Source organism: Monodelphis domestica, chromosome 7, assembly GCF_027887165.1.
Source record: "Monodelphis domestica isolate mMonDom1 chromosome 7, mMonDom1.pri, whole genome shotgun sequence".
Classification (NCBI taxonomy): Eukaryota; Metazoa; Chordata; class Mammalia; order Didelphimorphia; family Didelphidae; genus Monodelphis; species Monodelphis domestica.
The window spans coordinates 255,643,658-255,671,414 of record NC_077233.1 but is presented as its reverse complement, the minus strand read 5'-3'; the positions used below and the strand labels follow the sequence as shown (position 1 = coordinate 255,671,414).

The 27,757-nt window shown below is 35.7% G+C and overlaps 1 protein-coding gene across 1 annotated transcript; it reads right to left on the bottom strand.

The window, feature by feature from the left end:
* Positions 1-2,396: 2,396 nt before the first annotated feature.
* IFN2 (type I interferon 2) lies at positions 2,397-2,981 on the bottom strand. The gene has a single exon (XM_001373600.2). The coding sequence runs from the start codon at positions 2,946-2,948 to the stop codon at positions 2,397-2,399; it is 552 nt and encodes a 183-aa protein (XP_001373637.2). The 5' UTR covers positions 2,949-2,981.
* Between the last annotated feature and the right edge of the window lie 24,776 nt (positions 2,982-27,757).

The following is a 27,757-nucleotide window of genomic DNA, read 5'->3' as shown; positions in this document are numbered from 1 at the left end:
ATTTCCTTTTCTTGGTCAGAGAGAGGGGAATCTCTTTCTCTATTTCTATTTTTAATGTTCTCAACATGCATTCAGTTTCTTTTGTTTTCTTATATCACTTTTAACCTCAAGAAATTTTTGAAGAGAAAATGAAAGTCTTGTGGTTTGAAAACTCCATCCAGAAATTGCATTCCCTTCTAAGTCTATCATTTTCTTTTATTTGAAAAATCTCAGAAGAGGCATAAATTGTTTTCAGTGCAGAAAGTCAACCTTAAGAAGCAAGTGAATTGTCAATGTGTTGATTCCAAATAATTTTATCCTAGTGGAGTAAATGAAGACTTTACTTTCCATTATTGACTGTTGGGCTTTGGAGGAGACTGTTCGCAATACTGTCCTATATTTTCAGAGGAAGGTATCTGAGAAAGTGTGGTCTTCTGGGAGAAGATAAAGAGGTGCATGTAATAATTGAAGTAAACACATACTGACAACATAAATGTGTTAAGTTTGGATATCAAAACTTTTCAAGATAGAAGAATCCTTGAGAAGTGCCCGAGCCATCCTTCATTTTACATATGGGGAAACTGAGATAAAGAAAGGCAAATAATTCTCACTAAGCTTAATAAAGTGAAGTCTAGAACTCTCTTTGCATTTGATTCAGTGATTCTATTAGACTCAGGTCTCTAAGTTTAAAATGAGAAAAAGAGAAACTCTTAATATTAAAGAATAGATTTTTTTCTTTCTCTGCTCCCAATACCCCTCTTACTCCAAACCTTACCTTAAGATGCTAGAAAAGAATAATTGTGAACATTGAGCAAATTTCAGCCAGTAGACAATAAAGAAAAGAGACTATCTTCATTTGATGATCCATTCCCCATGAAAATATGATAGCTCCCTCTCTTGCCTGTTGAATGGCACTATGGAACTGGCTTAAAAGAATTTTCTCTGAGCAGTCAAGGGAGCTTCAAATGAAATCTAGAAATGCCAGTTTTCTAATTGCAAGAGCCTAAAAAGCATGTTTTCATAACTCAGTTGAAAAGGATTTTTCTTTTATAATTCACTACATGATTTGAATGAAAGATGTGAGAATGCATTTCCAACCCACCCCTTTGCAGAAATGGGTGGCCAACAGATATTCCACAAACCAAATTATTTTCAGACCTTTTCAATGTATTAATTAATCAGGGTGATGTTTTTCCTCTTCTAAGGATTGTTATTATTATTAAAGATGTTCCCCAGTATGTGTGCTCCTGATGGAAATTTATGAGATCAAGTTGATAAAAAGGTATTTGTGAATTTTGAATTTAGAAGCAAAGCAATATAGGTATTAATAGTCTTTGTGGATAAAAAAATGAGGTTTTTTTGTAGTGAATTATAAAAGAAAAATCCTTTTCAACTGAGTTACAAAAACATGCAATATTCACTTTTGTATCATGTGTGGGTTCTCTGTTAACATTGTGGTACTCATTGTGTATATTATTTTCTTGACTCTGCTTTCTTCACTCTGCATCAGTTCATGTAGATCTTTCCAAATATTCATTATATAGCTCTTTTCTTAAAGCACAGAAATCTTCCATTATTATTCATGTACCGCAGGTTGTTTGGCCATTCTTCAGTTGATGGGCCTATCTTTGACTCCAATTCCTTGTTATCTCAAAAAATGATGCTATAAATACTTTGATTCATATGTATAATTTCTTGTTACTAATGGATAAATTGTGGTACAAGTACAGAAACATAATTAGTCCCCCAGTTGAAAAGAATACACATTTTGTACACTTTATTTGTATAATTCCAAAATCCTTTACAAAATGATTGCACCCACCACCAACACACCTTTGTCTCTAAGGTATCATAACTTTGAAAATATTTATTTAGGCATTATTATATCCTTTCTTTATACTATAGCTCTTTGACATCTTTAATTTCCATATATTTAGTAAGGACAATGAGTTTAATTCAGCTTGTGTTTAATATATATTTGTTGAATTGCATTTTTGGAAATAATTTTCTTGGAACTCTTTTGGAATATTAAACCTTTTCACACAATGTTTATTAGCAAAATAGTTTTATTAGTAAAACAAAATTCTTTTAAAATTTCATTTCATTATGGGAAATATAACAATGAACAATGGCCTCAATATAAATACTACAAGACAGATTTGTTCTTCCTGAACAATAAATATTAAAATATAATTACTAGGATATAGATAAATAAATAAATAAACAATTATAAAATGTTCTCCTATTAAGCACAGGTGAGAATTCTCTGTAGCTCATGAATGTCAGCTTCTGTTTTAAAATAATTCAGTGAAGACAAATAATTTTTAGTTGATATGGAAACAATTCTTTCTAATGATTAGATGCTTAATTTGAAAGAAGCAGTCAATTATTTGAAGAACTGAAAGTCTACTTCTTCTTTAGTCCTTGAATTTTCTGGTGAGATTGCTCATGAACAGAATGCATCTCCTGATTTCTACCCGGGTGAATTCCCAGGCACAGCGACTATACCCTTTTCCTTTAAGGTATTGGCTTATTCCTTGGAAATAGCTCTTCAGAGCCATCATGGGATTTTCACTTCCCAAGGAAGGTACTTCCCACTCTGCATCTTGTCTAAGACAACTTTCCAGCTGTCCTAGCTGATGATCCAGTCCAATTCGCAGTTGAATGACCTGGGTCTGATTCCAAGTGGCAGGAGTAACATTTTGACTGAAGAGGGTAAAGATCTGATGGACCATCTCATAAACAATGACTGTGGCATTTTCCTTTTGAAGTTGACTTCTATCCAGGGCTTCTTTTGGGAAGCTGAAGTTGTTCCATTCCTTCAGACATGGCACCAGGGAAGATGTGCTCATTTGGTTAAGAAGTGAGAAGTCTTCCTGAAGACCCTGAGTCAAGTCACAGCCCAGGGAGCAGAGGGTGCTGGAACAAAGCAGGGCTAGGACAACTGGCAACAAACTCAAGGAGGTCATAGTGACGCTGAGAATAGTTTGGGACTGACTGAGCTAGAAGATCAGTGAGCCTTTATCTCAGCTTGTTGAGATATCTGGACTCTAGGCCACCCTCTCTTAAATAGTGTTGAAAGGGATTTTCATTTTCTAAGCATGGGATTTTCTCTTCACTTTCTACTTTCTGGTTTTACTTACTTTCCATACTGTTCTTAGAAGATGTCATTAAAACCTCCCTTTCTTTCAGTTGTGGAACTGCAACCAAAATTATTCTTAATTTGTTCTTTCTCTAATTTATTGATGTAAGCATTTAGAGATATATACTTTCCCCTAAGTATTGCATTGGTTTTATCCCACAAAGTAGGGTATATTGTCCATCATTGTCATTCCCTTCAACAAAATTATTTATTGTTACTATGATTTGTACTTTGATCCATTTATTTTTTTAGAATTATACTATTTAGTTTCTAATTAATTTTTAATCTGTCTTTCCATGACTCTTTATAGAATATAACTTTAGTTGCATTGTGATATGAAAAAATAAGCATTTAATATTTCTGCTTTTCTGTATTTGTTTGTGAAGTTTTATGCCCTAATACATGGTCAGTTTTTTTGTATGTGCCATGTACTACTGAGAAAAAAGTTATATTCTTTTATATTCCCATTCAATTTCCTCCAGAAACATGGAACATCAAATTTTTTCTAAAATTCTTTTCATCTTTAACTTCTTCCTTTTGCATTTTTCTGTTAGATTTATGTAATTCTGAGAGAAGAAAATTGAGGTTCCCCAACTAGTATATTGTTACTGTTTTGCCCTGTAAATCATTTAACTTCTTTAAAAATTTGGATGCTATATCATTTGTTGCACATGTTTAGCACTGACATTTCATTGTGTATGGTACCTTTCAGCAAGATATAATTTCCTTCCTCATTTCTTTTAATTAGATTTATTTTTGCTTTATCTTTGTCTGAGAACATGATTGCTACTCCTCTTTTTTTTAAACCTCAGTTGAAACATAATAAATTTTGCTCCAGTCCATTACCTGTACTCTCTATATGTCTACCTACTTCAAATTAATTTCTTATAGACAGCATATTAGAGGATTCTGTTTTTTTATTCATTTTTCTATCTGTTTCCATTTTATGGATGAGTTTATTCCATTCATATTTACTGTTATGTTAATCAACTATGTATTTCCCTCCATCGTGCATTTACTCTATTCTTCTCTTTGTCTCTATCTCTCTACTCTGTTCCTCCTAAAAATGGCTTACTTCTGAATACCAAACCCAGCCCCCTTCTATCAGCCCCTTCTTTCCCTTCTCTTAGCTCTGTCCATTTTTACTTCTCTAAAGGGTAGCATAGATTTCTAGACGCAACTTAGTATGTATGTTATTACCTCTTTGATCCAAATCTGATGAAAGTAATGTTCAAGCCCACCATCTCCCTTCCAACTTCCCCTCCATTACGATAGTCCTTTGGTATCTCTTTTATTTGAGATAATTCACCTCATTCAATGTTTCCCATTCCTCTTCTCCCAGTGAAGTTCCCTTTTTCATATCTTAATTTTTTGGGTGGGAAAAAACAGCTCATTGTAGTTATCTTCAAATTTACTCTTAAGGAGGATTTACAGATTAAGGTCCTTGTGGTCATGCATCTTCTTTTACCTAATCTTTCTTTCTACACTAGATTTTAGCCAAAACAGAGAAGCAATTTACCTAATCTTTCTTAATCTCATTCCCTAATAGTTTACATATGGCCATTTGCTAAGTGATAACAACTTTTTATGTTTGTGTTTGTTATATTTTTATGCTTGATATTTCTTGTTGTTGTCTTTTCCTACTGCCACTAACTACATTTAGATCTTCATTAGCTATTAACTTCCCTCCATTCTAATGACCCTACTGTTTACTTTACTCCCTGGTCATTTTCATCAGTTCTGCTACCACTTAGCCCAGAACCCATTTCCTAGGGGGAAAAAACAAACTTTTTCACCCTCAAAATTCACATCGTATGATCTAAATGTCCTGATTTGTACTTACTTCATATCATTCATTACATTGTGACCTACATATGTTAATATTTGACCTCACTGCCCCGCCATCTTTGCATTAGCCATGTCTTTAACTTCCATTTTATCCTTCTTTCCCCCTCAGAACAGTAGAAAGAAAAAGGAAATTGAAAAAGAAAACCAGAGATAAAGTTCTTTGAAGTAAAATTAAACAAATAAACCAATAAATATTAAAAGTGGGGAAGGGCATATTGAACTAACCATATAATTGATATGGGGAATAAATAGAAGAATGTAAATGAATAAAGAAATTAAAATAAATCAATAATTTAATTTAAAAAAACCCAAACTAGACATTGGGCTAACAAATAGGAATGGAATTAAGATTAGGTTGGGAAGAGAACTAAGCATGGAGACAAAGTATTGACTTAAAAATGGGAGAGGGGATTAACAACCTAAACAAAACTCCATTATACTAATGTAAAAGAAAACTGACATTAATAATTTTACATTTGAATAGGTTAAATAATCCAATAAAATGAAAGTAAATAGCAAAATGCATAAGGAAATAAAACTTTCCATTTTTAAAAGAAAAAATACACTTAAAATGAATATACACATTGAATGAAAATGAGAAGAAAAAAGATTGACTATGTCTCTGGTCAATAGAGATAAGGAAAAAGTTCAATAATCAATGAAAGAAAATTTAAAAAAAAAACCTTTTTATTACGAAGAGTAAAAACAGGCTACATTTAAGAAAAAAAAAAGGATATTTAAAGAAAGCATACAGTGAGGTGGAGTCAAGATGGCGGCTTAGAGGCAGCAAAAGTCAATTCCTCTATGAAAACCCTTCCACAGCAAATCAAAAACAAAGAGTTCCAAGGGGGGGGGGGGGACAGAAAACCAGATCCAACTGTTGTTGGACAGTCCTGCGTGACTGTCTTGCTTGATTCAACTTAAATGGTACCCAGAAAAGGTTGAATTCTTGAGTTTAAGGAAAAGAAAGACTGAAGGTCCCAAGGCCCCTCCTCCACCTATTGTGCTGAGACTCTGGTGATTGCTGGGATCTTTGGTTGAGAGTTCCAGCTTGGAAGGAGTGCCTTGCTAAGACAGCTATGAGAAGCTCAGGACTCTGACCACAGCTGGCAAGGAGGCAACTGGAGGAGAGGGCCAGAGAGGAGGGCAGCCTGGTTGCAGCATTCAGCCACCACTCCTCCATCTTGGGCCTCTGGATGTTTTGGCCTCAGGGCATATTTAGCTCTGCAGATCATCTCAACTGGCTTCATCCATTTCATCATTAGTGCAAAGAAGAAGCCTCCAGAGGGCAGAAAAATCCAACCTCAAAATAGACAGAAAGCCAAACTTAGCAAGACAGAGCCTCAGGTATCTCCTACTTGATCCAACCCGAAGGAAATCCCAGGCTAGCAGTTTCAGACTGAATAATGGATTATCATGGGGACAGGGAACAAGTACAAACTTTGGGGTTTCCAAATTACAAGCTAGTCCTAAAAATTGGGGTTCATCAGATATTACTAGGCTACAAGTATGGGGTTTCTAGATTCCATGTTGACACAGTGAAAGAGGACATGTGGTGATTCTCAAACTCAGGTTAGGTAGGTGACTGGCAATGCATTTTCCTCAAGATGCTTTTTGCAATCTAGTAAATAATTATAAATTAATGTATACTCTCCAGAGAACTGTAATCCTAACAGACTTTAGGAATCATGTTTTTTCTAAATGACAAATTTTCCAGAAGAAAAGTAGTCCCAGGGAAGTTAAGGGACTTATCTAAGGTGACATAGTAAGCAGCCAGAGCCACCCCTGGGCTAAATACAGTGTGGTATATGAATGTAATGGAATATTACTGTGCTGTAAGAAATGATGAATGTGATGAATACTGAGAATGATCTATATGAACTGATGCAGAGTGAAGTAAGCAGGACCAACTACAACAGCGAAAAGTGAAAGAATAATTAACACACACACAAAACAATCAAAAATGAATGTTTCAAGATTTAACATGAAATGTTCAAGATAAAAAACAAGCACAATCCAGAAGATATATAAGAAGACATTCCCAACCCACATCTTTGCAGACAGGGGAGAACCAATATGCTGTACATTGTACATATTTTCAGAATTTTCCAATATATTCATCACTTATGTTGATTTTTCTTTTTTTTTTTTTGGTTTTTAAAAATGCCATTTGTTATATGGAACAGTTCTTAGGGGTACAGAAAAGGAGGGATACTGTGGGATACCATGTTGATTTAAAAATAAATTATTTTAACAAAATCTCATTTTAAAAAGAGAGATGAGACAGCCTTTCTAGCTTTACCTACTCTTAGTATTGAGAATTGAAGCATAATCCATAGCCTGTATCAGTTTAATCATCAATATTGCATGCAAGGAAATGCATTGATATTGAAAAAGGCATCATTATGGTACCAGATTTAAATTGTATTATAAAACAGCAATTATCAAAACTATACTGACAAAGAAATAGAACGGTAAATCAGTAGAACAGTACAGACATACAACAAACCATGGTAAAATATTAGAATAATCTTGTTTTTGACAAAAGCATAAATCCAGACTTTGCCTTTTGGTGAAAATTTGGGGGACAACAGGAAGGTAGTTTGTCAGATATTAGAAACAAACCAATATCTTACACCTTTGCTAAGATAAGATCAAAATGAATACATGATCTAGACATAAAAGGAAATATCATAAGAAAATTAGAAAAACAACATATTGCCTCTCAGATTTATAGATAGGAGAGGAATTTATGAGTCAACAAAAGATGAAGAGAATTATGAAGTATAAAATGAATCATTCTGAGAACATCAAATAAAAAGTTTTTGTACAAATAAAACAAATGCCAAGATTGGAAAGAAAGCAGAAAATTGGGGGATAATTTTATAGACAAACTGGTTGTTGTGCCTTGACTAAGAGCATTCCCACAAGGAAGGGAAGTCTGCTTTCAATGGGAAATGATGACTTTGTGATGGGTTTGTGCAATGAAACACCCCTACTCTGATAGAGTGGAATGCCTCCCTAACAACATCCTGCTTAGTTAGAAGGAATATGTGAGCTTGTAGAGCCAGCTGGCTCTTAGATGGTGTAAGTATATGCACATGTGTGCTCACAGGCACGAACTCAAAGATGAGATTGCACAGTCCGTGTGAAGGAGCATAGTCGTCTAGAACACAGTGCTATCAGACAAAGCAAAAACAAAAATTCTCATTATCATTAGAGAAAAACAAAGACACTAAATGGCAACATAAAAATAATATAGTTAAACCAAATGTTTACCATAGGATAGTCTCAGATTTTTACATAGATATTTACACATGTTTATTGAATTGAATCTACAGCCCATCACAATATGCCTGAGGATTCAATAATTCAGCAGGAATGATTTCTAGAGTCCTTCCTTGCTCCAACATTCAATGACTGTAATTTATGACGACTCCCTGAATGAGAAACAAGTTTCCTGTGATGTCAGATTGGGGAGACTTTGGAAGCATATGAGCTTGAGCTCAGTCTTCCTCTTCTCATGGGGCAGAGGAAGGTGGGGATAGTCTGTCCTACAAATTCCTTTTTGACACTTGCTAAAACACCTGGGACACTGCAGTTTCTATTGGAGTTGCATGATGCCCAAACAAAGAGCCTGTTTGGGAATTTTCTTAGGGTTTGTGCATGTGTGTGTGCTCATTTTCTGTCTCCTTCAGCTTTCACAGAATCCCCTTTAGCCATCTGCTCTAGCCTCTACCTAGAGCTCTTTTGTGGTCCCAGCCTTACATCATAGCCCCGTAGTTTTGGTTTCTCTGCATCCTCCAAGTTGCTATGCTCACTGTGCTGAGTTTAGCTCAGCTAATTTACTTCCCTTGACCAGAGAGGAAATGACTTTCTCGGCTTCTCTTTTCAATACATCTGACATGCATTCAGTTTCCTTTTGGCTTCTCACACCCTTTTGCCTTTGAGGAATTTTTGATGTGGGGAAAATCGAATTCTAATGCTTTAAAAACCCCAAGAGAAATTTCAGACTCTACAATTGTTGTCTTTCTTCATTTGAAAAACCTCAAGAAGGGACAGAAATTGTTCTCTTTGTGTTACTGGTATGATGTCATCACTGGGTCATTATGGAGTCTTTTGACTCCTTTCTCCTTCCCCCTCCACATACAGTGAGTTCCTGAGTTCTGTTGGATCAGTCTCTGCACTGTGCCTTGCATTCAGTCTGTCTTACTTCCGCACCAACCAGCCTGCTCAGGTCCTGATCTCTTCTTCCTAAATCTATTTTAATTGTCTCCCAACTGCTCTTCCTGACTCCAAGTTACCCCTGGGCTGGGTCCTCCACCAAAGATTGTCTGAGTCATCTTGTATTGCCATCATGATGTCACTTCGACTCAGATATTCCCAATGCCTCCCGGTGGCCAACCTGGGGAAAACAGTTGAGGAGAGGACAGAAAACTCAATGTGGAGATAAGAGAGACCTGTGTTCAAGTTCTACCTCTTGCATTTACTAACTTGTGTGACCTGTCTCGCCATGTCTCACAGTGTTGATGATCAAATTAGAAAATGTATATAAAGTGCTTCACAAACCTTAAAGGCATCATAATCAGATATTCTGGAGCCTGCTCACACTAGCCCATGTCAGTCAGTTATTAAATTTTCAGTATGGGTGTATACACTTCAGAAATAGGCAAACAATTCTGCCAATCAGGACTTGATTTATTGCTTTATTGACTGCCCAGATTTAATCAAGTTATGCAGAACACGTGGATAGAGTAGATTAAATTTAAAAGTATACCATGGCTTTGGGGAGTTGGTTGTTAGCACTTACCAACCCACAACTCTCTCATATTATTATAATATCTTAGACACTATGGCATATTATATAAATAGAATGTTACATTTGGACCCATATGGTTTTGATCTAAATCCTACTTTAGATAATCATTAATGATAACCAAAGTAAATTACTCAAGCTCTTATAGAATTTTATCTATTAAAATGGCCTTAATGCTATTTATACTATCTCTCTCATGAAATTAATCCCAATAATACAATACAATTTTCATCTTTCATTTCCATTTTGACTAGTTTCTCTCTTTTAAAAAAATAATAGGAGATCGGTGGCACAGTGGACAGAAAGTCATGCCTGGAGATGGGAGGTCCTGGGTTCAAAAGCAATCACAGATACTTCTTACCTGTTTGACCCTGGCCAAGTCACTTAATCTCCATTGCCTAGCCCTGACTGCTCTTCTGCCTTGGAACCAATACAGTATTAATTCGAAGAAAGAGGGTAGGGGTTTAAAAATAAGAAAGCATGTTTGTGAAAACATCCGTGCATGTTTATTCTCTAATCTTTCACTTCTCCTTATTTGAAAAATATTCAAGATTTAAAAATTTGCATTGTATTTCTTTGTATTTCTGTCTTCTAGGCACATAGTAAGCGCTTAATAGAGGATTGCTTGTTGTTCAGAAAAGATGGAAAATACCCCAGGGACAAGCAGCTGATGTTTGCACAATTAAAAGGCAAATGAGAAGTAGAGATGCAGGTTCCAAAAATGTAATCAGAAAATGGAAAAAGGAAAAAAAGCAATTGCTTGCCAGTGTTCCCTTTGCCAGGAACAGAGGCAGCTAGGCATCTGAGCATATGGCGCTGTGTTATATAGAGTCACATGATTTAACCCGGGAATGTACTATTCATAGAGGGAAGCTACTGAGTTACATTACATTAAAATTACATTAAAAATGTACTTCTCCTGGTTGATTGATCAAATGAAATAATATATGTAAAATACTCTGTAAAGCTTAAATCACTATGTAAATGTGAGCTATTATCATCATAGAGCAGAGATGTCAATCCTGGTGGTCCACAACAACTCAGAGCCAGAAACAGATTAAAATGTAATTGGAAAAAAATAAATTAAAATACCATAAGACAAAGATAATGTTACTATATAGTCTTCCAAGGCAACATGTGGCTACAGTGATTCTTATTTACAGGTTAATGGCTGCTATTTCTATTTGAGTCTCACATACATGGTATAGAGAATTCCCAATAAAGAAATTCTATTACTTATACAGATTAGCATCAGCTTTGCAATTTATGAATGAATGAATTGGGAAAAATTTTGCTAAGGGCTTTCTATGTGCAAAACACTAAGAACTAGAAAATAGTGTTAGAAGGACAAAATAGTCCAAGCTCTCAAGAAGCTCACATTCTAATAAGGACAGGAAACATAGTAAATGAGTCAGATGGAAAAGGATCCATGATGCTTTGGGGATTGGGGTAAAGCAAAATGGTAAGTATGTGTGTGCATATATATATATATATTTGTGTATATATATATGTAATTATATATTTTTATAATTATATATATATATATATATACATATACACACTTACCTTTAATCTTGTATCAAGTCTAAGACAGAAGAATGGCAAGGGCTAGGCATTCTGGGTTAAGTTACTTGCCCAGGTAAGATAATTATGAAGTGTCTGATGTCAGATTTGAACCCAAGACCTCCCAAGTCCAGGCCTGGTTCTCTATTCACTGGGCTATCTACCAGCCCCAGTAAACATATTTTTAAAATTTCCAGTGATAAAACCATATGTGTTTTTGATGCATATTTGACAATGTCAAGGTCTTTGATGATAAAAAAAATTCTGATCATCAATAGCTGTGTCTATACAGAATCTTAGAAAGTTGCTTCAAGTACCAAGAGATTAAGTGACTTTCCCCTGATTATAGTAATTGTATATGTCAGAGGTAGAGCTAGAATGTAGATCTTTCTGGCTTCAAGAGTGATTCTGTTATACCAACCTGCCTCTGGCTGAGAGGCCAAAAGAGACAAAAAAGAGTCATTATGCATTATATATTTAACATTATAATGTATTGTTATTAATATGTAATAAATAATATATAATGTCAAATAAATATATAACATTTCTATAGCATTTATATATTTATTATATATTAATAATTAAAAGTAGAATTGCACAGTTAATATTTTTACAAACAATATATTTACATAGTTCTTACCACGTGGAAAGCACTGTGCTAAGTACTTTCTAATTATTGTTTTATTTTATCTTCACAATAACTTTGGGCAATAGATGCTGTCATTATCCCTATTTTTCAGTGGAGGAGCCTAAGACAAAAAAAGATTAAATGACTTGCCCAGCGTCACTTAAATGGTAAGTTTCTGAGTCTGAATTTGAACTCAGGTCTTCCTGACCACAGGTCTAGTGCCCCATCACTATGCCACCTAGCTGCCTCTTTCTCTCACTCTTAGCATATGGAGAAGTGGAGCTGAATTTCTTGTGTAATTTACGGGAATTAAATGGTACTTCCTGAAAAGTGCTTTTTAGGGAACCCATCATCTAGCTATGCAATTTGTGAGTAACCACTGAAAGAGAGAAGTGGTTATTTTCAAGGACCATAAATCATTTCTTTTGTTGGTAACAGACACCTTGATTTAGCTCTGGAGGGAAAGTGAAAGAGTATGACCAATACTACTGAGATTCTTTTTTAATGTTTCAATTAAACATTAATCAATTCAATTAAACTTCTACTTGCACTGCAGAAGTCATGGTTTTCTGTTAACTTTTTTCTGTCTTCACCAGTGAAGTGAACCTCGTCCCATCTGAGACATTCACATCAAAATTGAAGGGAGATTAAAGAACTATAGAGGGTCACTTGAACGGATATTATGATTTCCCCAATATCCTTCATTTCAGTGTTTCTCAGTGGGCCTACGAAACTGCTACTCTCAAAGGTCCTTAATTCTTAGAAGTAAAAACGAACAACAAATAATCAACTCTGGCTTTTTCTTCATAGGGAATGCATGGTGGGGCGACTTTCCATTCTCTATCTCAGACTAGAGCCAGAAAAGTTATTCTTCCAATTGTAATGTTAAAAAGATCATAAAAGACTTTTAATCAGTTTTAAGGAGTAACTCTAGATACATTAAAGGGAAAGGAACAATTCCAGTGCATACTGCCTTCTTCCTTCCAGCCTTGAAATGTAAAGACAACTCTCTGAACTCCAGAGGATTCAGTGGAGGAATTCCACCCATTCCCAAGTCATGAATTAGCTCATGGCTTGCCTGTACTTTGGGTGAGGATGCCTCTTGTTTTTGTCTTTTTTTCTTTTGTCAACAGCATTGTGAGATCTCAAAAGACATCTGGTATCTTCTCCTTCCTGTTCAGTCAAGCAGCAGGAGCAGCAACCAAAGAAGTGAAGTAGTGACAACAACAGAAGCAGAAGGACAGAGCAGGGGACCCACTAAAAGTCACCCACAGAAAGAGACCACTTCAAAATTGGCTACTCAGTGTTCATCGGACTTTACTCTGACAGTAGTGGTAATGGATAAAATAGCTAAGTGGCAGCCCTCAGAAAGATACTACTTGCAAATGTACCAATGAGGTTTGAAATTCGTCTCTCCACTAATCATAATTATTCCATGTTTCTTTATTGCTAAAACTATATGTTCCCGTATGATTTCAGAAAGAACTAGAAAGACTGATGTGAACTGATGCAAAGTGACATAAGCAGAACCAGGAGATAACTACACAGTAACTGAAATATTGTGAGACAATCAAACGTGATAGACTTTGCTACTGACAGCAATACAATGATAGAGGGCAATTCTGAGAGACTTATGAAAAAGAATGCTATCCCCCTCCAGAGAAAGAACTGTTGGGTTAGAAATGCAGATGGAAACATATGACCTATCACTTGTTTATTAGAGGATATGATTTGGGTTTTGGTTTTATAAGATTATTAACATACAAAAATGAAGAATATTGAAATAGGTTTTTGAGTGATAATACATATATTACGCAGTGGGATTGCTTGTCAACTCTGGGAGTGGGGAGGGAAAGAGGAGGGAGACAATATGAATCATATAACTTTGGAAAACTTATGTGTAAGTTTGTTATTGAAATAAAATAAAGAGAAATTTAAAAACAAACAAAATAATAAAAGGCATAAAAACCTATCTGTTCCATTCTTGACTCTTTGGAAAACTTAATTTGTTATTGGAATAAAATAAAGAGAAATTTAAAAACAAACAAAATCATAAAAGGCATAAAAACCTATCTGTTCCATTCTTGACTCGTGTCACCTTAGTATATTTTTGTTTTTGTTTTACTTTTTCCTTCTTTCTGGGGATGACCCCTTCGAACCAAACTAAAACAGAATTGTTCCTCAAGAATCTAAACTAAGGGTGGAATTGAAGACCAGAGAACCCTAGTTCCCACTACTGAGGAGACAGACAACTCTAGTGATGAACAGAGCACAAATTGTGATGACATGTCAAGGACAAATGAATGTGAAGTTCAGCTGCTCTGGTCTCAGATGAATGGTGATTTGCTAGCTATTGGTGTTTTATTTGCAACAGATATTTAATAAAGGCTCATTGAAAAAGATTTTAGAGTCATCTTTTAGGAAGGACAGTGCCAAACTATAAAGCATTCAAGACAGAAGACCAAGACCACAATATAAATATCATTTGAAAGAATTTAGGAACATTTAGCCTAGAGAAGAAGAGACAAAAAAGGTAGAGGAAAGACCTATTTGAGTATTTTAAGAGCTATGGTATAAAAGAGCAATTAGGCATCTCTCCTTGCCCCCTCAAGAGCAGAGCAAAAAAACAGAGGGTGGATTACTAAAGAGGAAAATTTTGGTTTTCTGTTAGGATAAATCTCTAATAAGTAAAGTTATCCCAAAGTGAGATGGCTGACCTTTGAAGTTCATTAATCCCATTTTTTTTTAGTTCTTCAGCTAGAGGCTGGATGATTGGGATACTGTGGAGAGTATTCTTGTCTTTGATTCTATGAACACACTGCATATTTCCACTGGGATGGAACTAATTGCCATATTTTACATAATTATAACTTTGAATAGGGCAAATTTGGACATATGTGACCATTTCCTGGAGCTCATTATCTGCACTAATCAGGACCTAATTGTCTAAATTCCATCTATAGATGTGACTATAACATTAGGAAGAATTTGGATGCAAAGATAGGAATTCAGAGACTCAGGAAATAGCTGATTAATTTGGAGAAAATGAGACATGTCAGATGGTAGGTCTACATTAGTAAATACAAAATCAAAGGTTCTAGATTCAAGCTACATTTCTAGTGCTAAATTTTACATATAAAGAAACTACCTTCCTTCTCTTCTTTTGAATTAATAATGCAGAAGTGCTTTTTTGTAAATAAGTTTGGGAAAGATGCCATTTTATGAAGGAAGATTAAAAATGAATCAGGTTTATTTCTTAAGGTGATTAGGGGAAAAGGAAAAGAATCTATGTGCTCTAAAATATTGATAGCATCTCTTTTTTTGTGATGGCAAAGCACTAGAAATTGAAGGGATACCCATCATTTGGGGAGTTGCTAAATAAGTAGTGGCATGTAATTTTGATGGAATACTACTTCACTATAAGAAATGAGGAGCAGGTTAATTTTGGAAAAACATAGAAAGACCTACATGAAAAATGAAGAGTTAAATGAGCAGAGCCAAGAGAACATTATATATAGTGCCAGAAATAGCTTTGAATAATTTTGAAAAATGACTTGCATATTTCCACCTCCAGAGAAAAACTAATAAATACAAATAAGTAAGACATAGTTTTATATATACATATAGCCTTTTGTGAAATGATGCCTTCTCTAATGGGGGGAAAAGAGAGGAAGAAGGGAGTCAACTGGGTATTTTGATGTCAAACTAATTAATGAGTCAGTGAAGTGCTTACCACTTCTGATGTTGAAAGAGTGACCCCATTTTTTCTATATACTATAGCCTATACTCCAGATACATTTTGAGCTTGACCATCATTGTACATATGGAGAAGACAACTGAAGAGTCAAGAAATAAGTTTCATCTTTATTCTTTGGGGCTTTAGATCTGTCGTTGTCCTGATCAGAGTTCTAAAAAGTTTTTCACAGTTGTTTTTCTCTTTTAACAAGAGTTCTAAAACTTTTTGGTCTCAAGACCCCTTTATAATATTAAAAATTATGGAAGATCCCCGAAAGCTTTTGCTTATGTGGATTATATCTATCTACATTTATCTTGTTAGAAATTAAAACAAATTTTAACATATTTCTTCATTATTTTTTTAAAAATAACAACAAACTCATTTCATGCTAACAAACAAAATTTCAAATGAAATAATTATAAATATAACATAATTATAAATTATAAATGGTTATTGCATTTCTTCCCTACCAATAATGAGAAGAGTAGCAGTGTTTTATATTTTTGCAAATGTCTTTAATTTTGTACTTCATATCTGCTTCTGTACCCAATCTGTTGTTTTGATTCAATTACATGAAGAAAATCTGGTCTCACAGATATGTACCGACATACCTTGGAAATATTACAGATTTGGTTCCAGATCATCACAATAAAGCAAATATTGCACAAAAGTATCACTAATTCTTTAGTTTCCCAGTGCATACTGTAATCTATTAAGTATGCAATAGTATGTATATGTCTTAATTGAAAAATACTTTATTGCTAGAAAAAGCTATCATTATTTCAGCTTTTAGTGATTTGTAATCTTTTTGCTGGTGGAAGGTCTTGCCTCAGTATTGATGGCTGCTAACTGATCTGGGTGGTAGTTACAAAAGGTTGGATTGCCTTAAAATAAGACAAGGAAGTTTACCACATCAATTGCCTCTTCATTTCACTTGAACAACTTAGAGGCCATCGTAGGATTATTAGGAGAGACAGATACAGAGAAGGAGATTGAGAATGTCCAGTTGGTGGAGAAGTCGGGATACACACAACATGTATCAATTAAGTTCTTGAACTAACATGAGTGCAGTTTGTGGCACCCTTAAACAATTACAATAGTCACATAAAAGATCACTGATCACAGATCACCATAATAGATATAATAATGATAAAAAAGTTTGAAATATTACCAGAATTACCAAAATGCGACAGAGACATAATGTGAGCACGTGCTGCCGGAATAATGGTGCTGATAGTCTTGCTTGATTAGGGTTGCCACAAATCTTCAATTTGTCAAAATTGTAATATCTGTGAAGTGCAATAAAACAGGTATGCCTGTAGTTAATGGAAAAGGGAGGAGAATTTAAAGCCTTTACAAATAATTATGGATATTTCTTTTCCATTATTTAACAAGCAATAGTTTCTCAAAAGGTTAATTGCAATATGGAATCTGAAACCAAATTAAGGAACTTTTAATACCATTACATTAAATCTATTGGTCTATTTTGCACTTTAAATAGACCTTTAATCCACACGTGCCTTTAAAACATCATGCATTGTTCATTTGGAAAACAGGGGCTCACTGAATTATGCAGATCTTTCAAATGTCAACATAATTCATCATACAGTATCAAAGATTTCCATTTATTAATATCACTACACAGTCTCATAAGAAAATCCTTTAGGTTTTGAGAAGCTGCCAAATTCATCTTTATAGATGCCAGTTTTCAAAATTCTAATTTTCACTTGAAAGTTCAAATTTTATCACTGGCAACAAATACTTTCAGATGTTTCCCTTGAAGTGATAGGCTCACTTCATTTATTTTTGAGAAAATATCTGTCAGAATCCCATGTTAGGATAATCATATTTTGTCATTCCTTCAAGTAAATATGGTGCTTCATGAAAAAGAGCTGCTAATTCAACTCACAACTGAATCTTGTCAACATTTTTCAACTATAATATGCATAAATGCTTAATACATTACTTTCCACTTTGTCACAGAATATTAAAACATACACTTTAATTATCTATTTTCCACCTTCTTCCATGCCTGCCTTAGCATTAAAGTCACAGAGTATACACAACATGAATTTTCTTTAAGAAGAATCCTAGGGGGGCAGCTAGGAGGCTCAGTAGGTCAAGAACCAGGCTTATTGATGGTAGATTGTGGGTTCAAATTTGACCTCAGACCCTTCCTAGCTCTTGAGCAAGTCACTTAACCCCAATTGCCTACTTCTTACTGCCATTCTGCCTTGGAACCAATAGTATTCATTCTAAAATGGAAGATAAAGTTTTTTTAAAAAAGGAGAATTCTAGACATGGTAATGCTGAACACATAAAGTGTATTTTTTCACAGACTACAATTATAGCCAGAAATTGGAAATTTAGATTATTCTCTTCTGGTTTGCAAATAATATGGCAGTAGTTTCCTGATTAGGTGGTTTGATAATACCATATCATGTGTAATATCAAAGTGAAAGATGTAGTTAAAGCCTTGCACTCATGCAACTCAGCAACAGCAGAATCCTTCACCATGATCAACAAGTGCCTTTTGTAAATGGGACTTTTCATGTTCCTTTGCTCCAGTCTCAGCTCACTAGTCTGTATCTAGTCATGGAACCATCAGGAAGGCTTTGTTCTCCTGGGAAAAGTGGACATTGCTTCCTTAGCTCTATATTTGATAGGATCCACTTTATAATCCCATGGGATGTTATTAATGACAGTCAGCTCTGGAAAGAACATTTTACAAGCATTCCCCATGAGATGACTCCATAGTTGGAATGAGACAAATCAATAAACTCTTCAATGGTCTTCATCCACAGCTAGAACTAGGATGGCAAATGGAATGGGAAGAGTCCTCCTGGATAAACGAGGAGCCCAAATAAGCCCTGAAGAGCTACTGTCAAAGAATCTCTCTCAGAACATAAGCAAAATAGCAATGTCTGAGAGGTGATCAGAGTTGAAAACAATAGATTCTTTCCCTTAATTACTAAGCTCACAAAAACTCAGGAGTCAAGAAGAAATAGTATCTTGAAAATCTAGAAATGATTGAAGTTATATTAATTCCTAGTTTTAATGAGTCCTTTTATTTACATTTCTTTAAGGCATATAGTTCTCACCTCTAAAATAAGATACTTTTGAGAGAAAAAATAATATGAATTTGTATTAAATAATAGAACTGGTTGAAGGCAGTGCTCAGGTTTAATACAAACCACATTGGGGAAACTAGTGCCATCTATATTCAGAATAATAACATTTAGTAATTTGTTTAATCACTTTAAGGTATTATCATAATTTATGTCATAACCAATAAATAAGAATTTTGGTAAAAAGTACTTAGCTGGTTTCTACTTATGCTATTTGTCAAGTTATCATGAGTTTCTCTCAACAGAAGGGCTTTAGCTGGATACCACACCAAATGGAACCAAATTGTTTTTTTTCATCACTTATAATGTTCTCTTCATTTTCAGGTTGTCTGATACACTGTAAGTGTAAATAACACCAATAGCTAAAGGTTAAGGCTTTACATTTTCCAATGGGAAGGAGAATTATGATAAAGTCACCACTCCAGTGATAGGGTTGTGATCCATAACAGATGTGGTCAGTTTTTTGGATAGCTCACAAGTTAAAAATGAATAAAATATCATAATTATGTCTGTTCGCTTGCTTAAATTAAGAAACAAAATGAAGCAAAACCAAATCCACAACCAGGGTTTCATGGTTTAAAACTCAAGTACAAATAATTTATCATAAAATTGGTGAATATGACAATAAGGCCAGAAGTTGTGCTTTCCTCACAATAATAAGGATATTGTCATCCTCATTTACTTTTTTTAACCTTTACCTTCCGTCTTACAATCAATACTGATATTGGTTCCAAGGTACAAGTACAGTCAGGGCTTAGCATTTGGGGTAAGTGGCATGTCTAGGGTCATACGGTGAGAAAGTGTCAGGCTAGGCTTGAACTCAGGACTCTGCATCTTCAGGCCTGTCTCTCTACTCAGTAAACCATCCACCTATCTCAGATCACTTACTTTTGCTACCTTTTTTTTTAATAATTGAAGCCCATTTCCATGAAAGGAAAAGGAATCCAGGGCAGTGGAACTTTCTTTGGTAAATGAAGAATCTAATTTATTCAATAACTACATCATAATTAAAATGCCACATTTCTCTCAGAATCCACAAATTCCAGCCAGCTTCAGAAGGAAAACATCCCTATGGCCAGCTATGATATATGCCAGATCTTCAATGTTGTCAGCACCAGGCTGGACTTTTGGCTGCACTTTGAGCAGCATCTGGAATGTCTGAGGGAAGAGACAAAGCAGAAAATAACGTCTTTGCAAGTGAATACTTTAGATAAGACCTGAACATTTATTTCCAAACTACAAGTGACTACCAAAATACAGAGGACCTGGAATTTATAACTGCTCTGAAGCTTAGACATGACAGCTTATTCAATAGACTTAAGGAAAAGTATTACCATTTATTTGAATGGACATGCTGATTTTATACTTTTCTCCCTCTTCACTTGATCAGCGGCCATTTTTAATACTTGCAACCAGATATTTGGTGTTTGAGTCCTTGTTTTCTGACATTTCTTAGGGATAAGATAAAATAATTTTGTACTGTAACATCATTGTAATGTTGAACAAATATATTCTTATATGTAGCATTTTATTATAAAGTTTATTTTTAGATTAAACTTGAAAATGATTATATACATTCATTTGAATAACATTTTAGTTGTCAGTTTAGTTGAGTGAATACATTTTCATGTCAGACAGTACTTTGTAAGTAGCAGAGATGGTCAGTTCTTTGGGACAGCTCATAAGTTAAAGATGACTAATATTATGTCATGACTTAAATCAGGTCAACAAGCACTTATTAAAGACCTACTATGTACCAGTTATTTATTCTAAGCACCAGGATGCAAAGAAAACCAAAACCAGGTCTTACCTTATCACAGTCTAATGGAGTAGACAATGTGAAAGCATCTATTTCCAAACATGATCCAGAAAAGCCACTAGAATTAAAGATGACCCAGAAAAATTCTTGTAGAATATAGGATTTTAGTTAAGCTTGAAAGATGGAGAAACCAGGAAGTAGAGATGAAGAGGAAGAAAACCCAGGGATCAGAAAAGCCAATTAAAATGCCAGAAGCAAAAAGACAGAGTATCTTGTTCAAAAGACAACAAAGAGGCCAGTGTCACTGGATCACAGACTATGTGGAGTTGAGTGAGGTGCAAGTTGACAGGGAAGGTAGGAACGGGCCAGGTTATTATGAAGGACTTTAAGTGCCTCCCAGAAGATTTTACATTTAATCTTCGAGATAATAAAGGATCCATTGGAATTTATTGAATAGAAGAGTGACATGGTCAGATCTGCACTTTAAGATCACTTTAATAGTTGAATGGAGGACAGACTGAATGAAGGTGAAACTTGAGGCCAACCAAAAGGTTATTGCAATAGTCTAGTGTAAGATGATGAGGCTTTGTAAAGGCAGTGCCAATATCAGAAGAGAGGAGGGCAGTGAAAGATACGAAAGATGTTCTGAAGGTAAAATCAATGGACGTTGGCAAAAGATTGGACTTGGGGATCAGGGTAGGATGAGAGAGGGTGGAATTAAGTAGCATATCCAGATTGCTAGTGTGGGGAATAAGAAGAATCTTGAACGTGGAGTCCTCAAGAGAATGGGTACTCAGAGGAGCCGACATTACAAGTGTTACCGCCAGCAAGCAAGGACCCAGAATGAGAGTCCGCAGGTTCTGGTTTATCTTTTAGTCCCTAATACAACATGGTCCCTCCTCTCATTCACCATTGGCTGGCTGCTAGGAGTTACAATCTAGTTGGGAGAATTAACTGGTCTGAACCGGCAATTTACAATGCTTTATTACTCCAATTATTCATATAGGTTTTAGCTAATCAAAGCAAAAGTAAGGTCACCTGTTATTCTCTTCAAGGAATAATTTATCATTATGCCTCTCATCACGTCCTGCTGACCTGGATGTGGGGAAATGGAGCTTAAGCGAGGACGTGGCCCCATCTCTTCTCATTTCTACCCCATTATTCAGGCTTATGTGAGGAGTCCACCATCTTGTCGAACCTATTTCTCACAGTTAATTGAGAAGATTGTGGTGACCAGGAAAGTAATTAGGAAGTTTAGAGGAAGGGAAAGGTCTTTTTTTGTTTGTTTGTTTGTTTTAGGAAAATGTAATGAATTCAGTTTTGGACATTTGTAAAGATGTCTATAGTAAATCCACTTTGAGGTTTCCAACAGGCAGTTAGTTATACAAGTCTGAAGGTTAGGAGAGAAATCAATGTGGGATAAATAGGGCTGGAAATTGGTATAGAAATGATCATTGAACTCACAGGAGTTGATAAAACCCATTCAGAGAGTGAACCCCTTAGCTATCATTATTCAAATCCTAATCTCCACCTTCACGAACCACTCCCTTATTCCCATCTTCCTCTGTTCAACCTGCCCAATCTCCCACTCTAAAGATATATATACCTTTACTCTGTACTCTCTGGAAAGTCTCATCCATAAGAAATTGCTTTCATCCTAAATCTTTTCCTTTCCCATTTCTTCCATTTTCTGATTCTCACTGAGACCTAGATCCTCTGTGGCCACCATTTTCAGTACTGTTTATACTTTCACTTATTACCCCTGACTCACTGGCCAAGGTTAGAATTTCTCCACATTGCCACTTCTAAATTCTCCCTTTGCCACCACCATTCAGTCCCTTCTTCCTGAAGCTTAATTCAGTCCATATCTACCATTCAATCACAGTTCTGATGACTGCGGTCTACCAACTTCAAGGTTACTCACCTTTCCTTAATGAGTTCAGTGTCTGGCTCACAGTTCATGCTTCCCAAATCTTGCCCTCATACTAGGGGACTTCAACATGCATATTGGTACTCCCTCAAGCACCCAATCTTCCAGTTCCTTAAATTATTTATTTCCCATGACTAATTCTCTGCTCCACCTCAACTAAACACAGAGATAATCATCCCCTTGATCTGTTGCCCCCTTATCCTATCTCCAGTCTTTCGCTGCTAAGCCTCAGCCTTGGAATATTCCCACCAAATGCCCTGCTATTTAATAAGCATCCAATCATATGTCCATCGATTGAGAAATGGCTGAACAAATTTATATGATTGTAATGGAATACAATTATTTTATAAGAAATGACAAGCAGGATGATTTCAGAAAATCCTGGAAAGATACATAAATTGACACAAAGTTAAGTGAAAACAATCAGAACATCATGTTCTGATTCTAACTGCAATATTGTATGATGATTAACTGTGAATGGCTTAGCTATTCTCAGCAATATAATAATCCAAAACAGTTCCAAATGATTCATGGTGAAAAAGGCTATCCACTTTCAAAAAAAAAAAAGTGATGAGAGTCTGAATGCAAATGAAAGCATACTATCTTTCACTTTATTTTCTTCTTGAGTTTATATATATATATATATAATCTTCTTCCACAACATGACTAATGTGGAAATATATTTTGCATGATTGAACAAGTGTGACCTATATCAAATTGCTTACCATCTCAGGATGGGGAAAGGGGAAGGAAGAAGGGAGAGAATTAAAAAAAAAACTAATGTTAAAAATTGTTTTTACATATAATTGGGAAATACAAAATATTATTGAACTCCTGGAAAAAATCATCCCATCACACTGAACATTTAAGGACACTGGGTTATATAATTAATAACTGATACTTTTAGACTTTCATATTCTCTAACTGACTGAATGACTGGATGAATTACTATGAATGATTTCTTATTTTGACTGACATTTTTGTTCTTCATATTCAATTTACTTAAATCCTCTTCCCACCTGTTTTTAGAAGGTAGCTATTCATAAATGGTGCTTCCAGATATAAAATGGAAATTTCTACTACATTATAGAATTCTTTGTGCCCTAATTTGTTCATTATAAAATTAAGGAATTGGAATATAAAGCCTCCAAAGTCTCCTCCAGTTCTAAATGTAATCACCATCTGATCTTATGTTTCTCAAAAAGCAGTTTTTAAAAACATCTGAGCAAGACATAATTTCATCAGTAGATGGCAACATAACATCACTGAGATTCAGCATTCATTTATTCATTCGTTCATTCAACAAGCATTTATCAAACAAACTAGTACCAATCACTCCACAAGCGTCAGGTACTGAGTAGTTGCTTGAGATGCAAAGATGAAAATAAGGTAGCCCCTAGCCTCAAAGACCCTACAATTTATAGGGAGAAACAACATATATGTACATAGAAAATATACACAAGCTACAAAGCAATTTTTGTGAGGATATTTGTAGCTGGGTAGATCAGACCAAGAAAGCATTTTAATAGAGCTTCAAAAGATGTTAGGGATTCTAAGAGGGGCAGCTAGGTGCTACAATGGAGAGAACACTGAACCTAGAGTCAGAAAGACCAGAGTCCAGTGTAACCTCAAACACTAGCTGTGTGATCCCCTCCAAGTCACTTAAATCCATGTTTGCATAAAAATGGAGAAGGAGATGGAAGACCTCTTTAGTGTCTTTGCCTAGAAAAGCCCATAGACGATGGTCTACTAAGTCATGAAGAGTTGGACATGACTAAATTACTGAACAACAAAAGGCATTCTAAGAAATCACAACAAAGTAGTGAAATAGAAAAAGTAAACTGAGGAAACTGCTCCGGCTGGCTGTGACTAGAGAGAGAGCTGCTACTAGGGGACACACCCTGAGGATTTCCTAGTTACAATAGGGATAGATAAGAGACACTGCTGGTACAGGGGAATGCTGCCACACCGGGGAACTGCTTCACCAGGGAACTGCTCTGGGGAATGCTCTGGGGTTTGCCTACTGATCCCTACTGATGGCTGATGGATCAGTATATCTTTCTAACCTCCTCCCCCCTTCACTCTCTCCCTTCTCCAACCCTCTCCTCCCAGTTCTTCTTGAAGCCTTTGGCTTCTTCCCTCCCTCCTGAGTGAACTATAAAGATACTCTAGTTGCTTTCTCAGGTAAGGGGTTTATTGGATAACAGGATGGGAAACCAAGGTGAGAAGGATGAGGGTGTCCCTAATCTAAACTGAGGGAGAGTTGAGGTTTGAGAAAGTAGTCCAGTCACAAACTGATTCTAAGACAATTATAGAGACGGAGGACAACAGCTTTTAAATCTTCTTTCTTCTTCTTTAAATGTCTAATTAGGTCTCTCAACCTAACCCCAGAGAGAAAACAAAAGTCCAAAGTCTCTCAGTTTCTCCTGGCCAGCTCAACTTTCTCCAAGAGACAACCAACTCAAAAGCTTCTCCCGGGTCAGCTTCAACTGCTCAGAGCCAGAGACAATGTCCAAAGCCCAGTTTCTCTTGCTTCTTCTCCTCAGTGTGGCCAGCAAACACCGAGTGCCACTCCTGGGAACATTCTGTTGGAACCTTCTTTTGATTGACAGGCAGGTTAGGTCTCCATCTTGTTTCTTGCACCTTAGCTTACAAGTCCTCTCTCTGTCCTTCTGCCTCTACCACAGTAGGCAATCTGTGCAAAGAAATACAATCAGGAGATGGAACATTGGTTCTGTCCTCGGGCAGCTAGGTGTGTGTGAAGAATAACAAGCAGGTCTACTTAGCTGGAAATGGTATGTCAGGGGAAGTAAGGGACTTAAGGCTGCAAAGGTAGTCTGGACCAGATTGTAAAGGACTTAAATGTGGAACAGAGGAGCTTGTAGTTTACTGTGGAATAAAAGACAAACTACTGAATCTTCTTGAGTAGATAAGCAGAAAGGATTTATCCCAAAAGCAGCAGTCAGGGCTTCAAAAAAGAAATGAAAGTCTAGGGAAACCTCAGCTCAGTTTCCCTCAGTTGGTTTAAACCCGGTATCAACAGAATTAAAAGTAAACTCCAGTTAATCATCTTAGGGGAATAGTAACCATTTTTGTCAATGGGGAGGAGGAAGGATACTTACATTTTTTCTTACTCTAGAAATAGATTTGAATAGACCTGACCTGATCTAGAGCCAACTTGAGAAAAAGGCAGCAGCTAGGACTGGGCCATTCCTTTTAAAGGTTCAAGAGCAGATGGATAGTTCTATTCAGTGGCTAATAAAAGGAATGCTTTATCACTCCCCAAGCACCCTTGCTTCCTTCAGTGCTAAGTCACGCATACGTAGCTGGTCTACAGGAACTGAAGTTTTCGTTATTCCTAAAATGCTTATAATCTGACCTAAAACATGGAGTCATGGAGAAGAAGGCAGGTCAGTTCTTCACATGCCTTTTTACACAGTGGTTAGAATCCAGAAAGATAACAATAATCTACATTTGCCAATAATACCTGGACAAGTTATGGCATATGATTATAATTAAATACTGTTGAACTATAAGAAATGACAAGACAATTAAAATAAAACCCAGACTTGTATGAAGTAATAGAAAGTGAAGTGAGCCGAGGTAGGAGAATGTGGTACACAGTCACAACTATAATGTATGATGATCAGCTGTGAAGGACTTAACTATTATCAACAAGGTGAGGACCCAGGACAACTTCAAGGGACTCATGGTGAAAAAGGCTACAGAAGGAACAGACAGAGTCTATATATAGATGGAAACATACAATTCCCTACTTAATTTCCTCCATAAAATATAATACTTATTTCCCCATTTTCATATTATAAAACAAAAGGGAAATGGGCATTATATTATATGTATAGCCTATATCAGATTACCTGCCATCTTGGGGAGGGGATGGAGGAAAAGAGAAAAAAATGAGAGATTATTGGGTACAGCTAAGGTGAGAATTTGTTTCTCTTGGATAAGCATATTTATTATAATTTATTATACATTTATAACAAAGCATATGTATTATATTATTGCTATGTTACACATTATATGATAGGTATAAATTTTTAAATGATCACCAAAAAAAAGAATACAAGTTGGTTCCTTTGTAGTTCTGTGTTCTCTAGAATCCTATAGTACGTGTGGCCAATAAGAGACATTTATTTCCATTTAGGTGTCAATATCTTTGCTTTGAATTGTATTTTGTGCATTTGGCTCCTATAGTTTCAATGGTTATTATGACTAAGTATATGCAGAATTAGATTCCATGTATTCCATTTTAAAAGATCAAAAGAAAATCATTGAGAGAAGATCTTTAGAATTAATGCAAAGAAAGATTCTTTGCTAATGGAATCAATAGAAATCATCTCTAATTACAAAAAAAATTTCCCTGGGAAGTATTATTTCAATAGGTGACAATGTTTTCCCCAGTGAGAAAATGGTGATTGTTGTCCTTCCAACTGGAAGAAGGCCAAGACATCTTTGCTGCTGATGCCTTTTAATTCATGCATAAATGAGATTTCAGTGAGGCAGAGTTGCATAAAGTTGTCGATCTCATTCTCTCTTCCAGAGTCCTCAAAGTTCATTGGCAAGACAAAAGTTAAGAGGACTCGTGATGGTCTCAGATGCAGTAGATGACCTGGGCTTCTTTGAAGTACAACCAAGCTCTAAGCACTTGTCTTCTGCTACCTTCATGGCTATTAGAATCAGTTGTTCTCATCTACCCTTTCCACCAAGGTAAGTTTTCATATGTTTCGGGTAGACGCTCCCCCAACTCACCTATGGGTTTTTATGCCTGCCAGTTATCCTCAACCTGAGGGTTTACTGGGATGTAGCTGATGCATGCATGCTTGCAATAGCTTTTTGAAACCACGACTGAGAGCAACAGAGACAACAGCTCATTCATGCCTAGGAAACACACAGCATGTTAGCAAATCCAGGGCAGCCTCCAACTTGTTTTTAAGTGATGCACATTCCGATCCAATACTTTCAAATAACTTTTGACATATCCTAGAACATGACTCTAGAACAGTATCAGCTGACAATTAAAATGTCAGAGAAAGATGGGACAAACTTAGTAGTTCGTTCAAACACGTTTTGAGTAGAATTACAGAATCTCTGTGTTGGGAGGGACCTAAGAGACCACCCATTCTAATCTAACCTAAACCTGACCATGAAACTCTTCTACACCATTTTCAATGGTCAGACTTCACATAAAGACCTCCTGAATTGGGCTG

What these genes read in the sequence shown, in the direction of transcription:
- IFN2 (XM_001373600.2), bottom strand. Translation starts at nt 2,948, where the DNA reads ATGACCTCCTTGAGTTTGTTGCCAGTTGTCCTAGCCCTGCTTTGTTCC.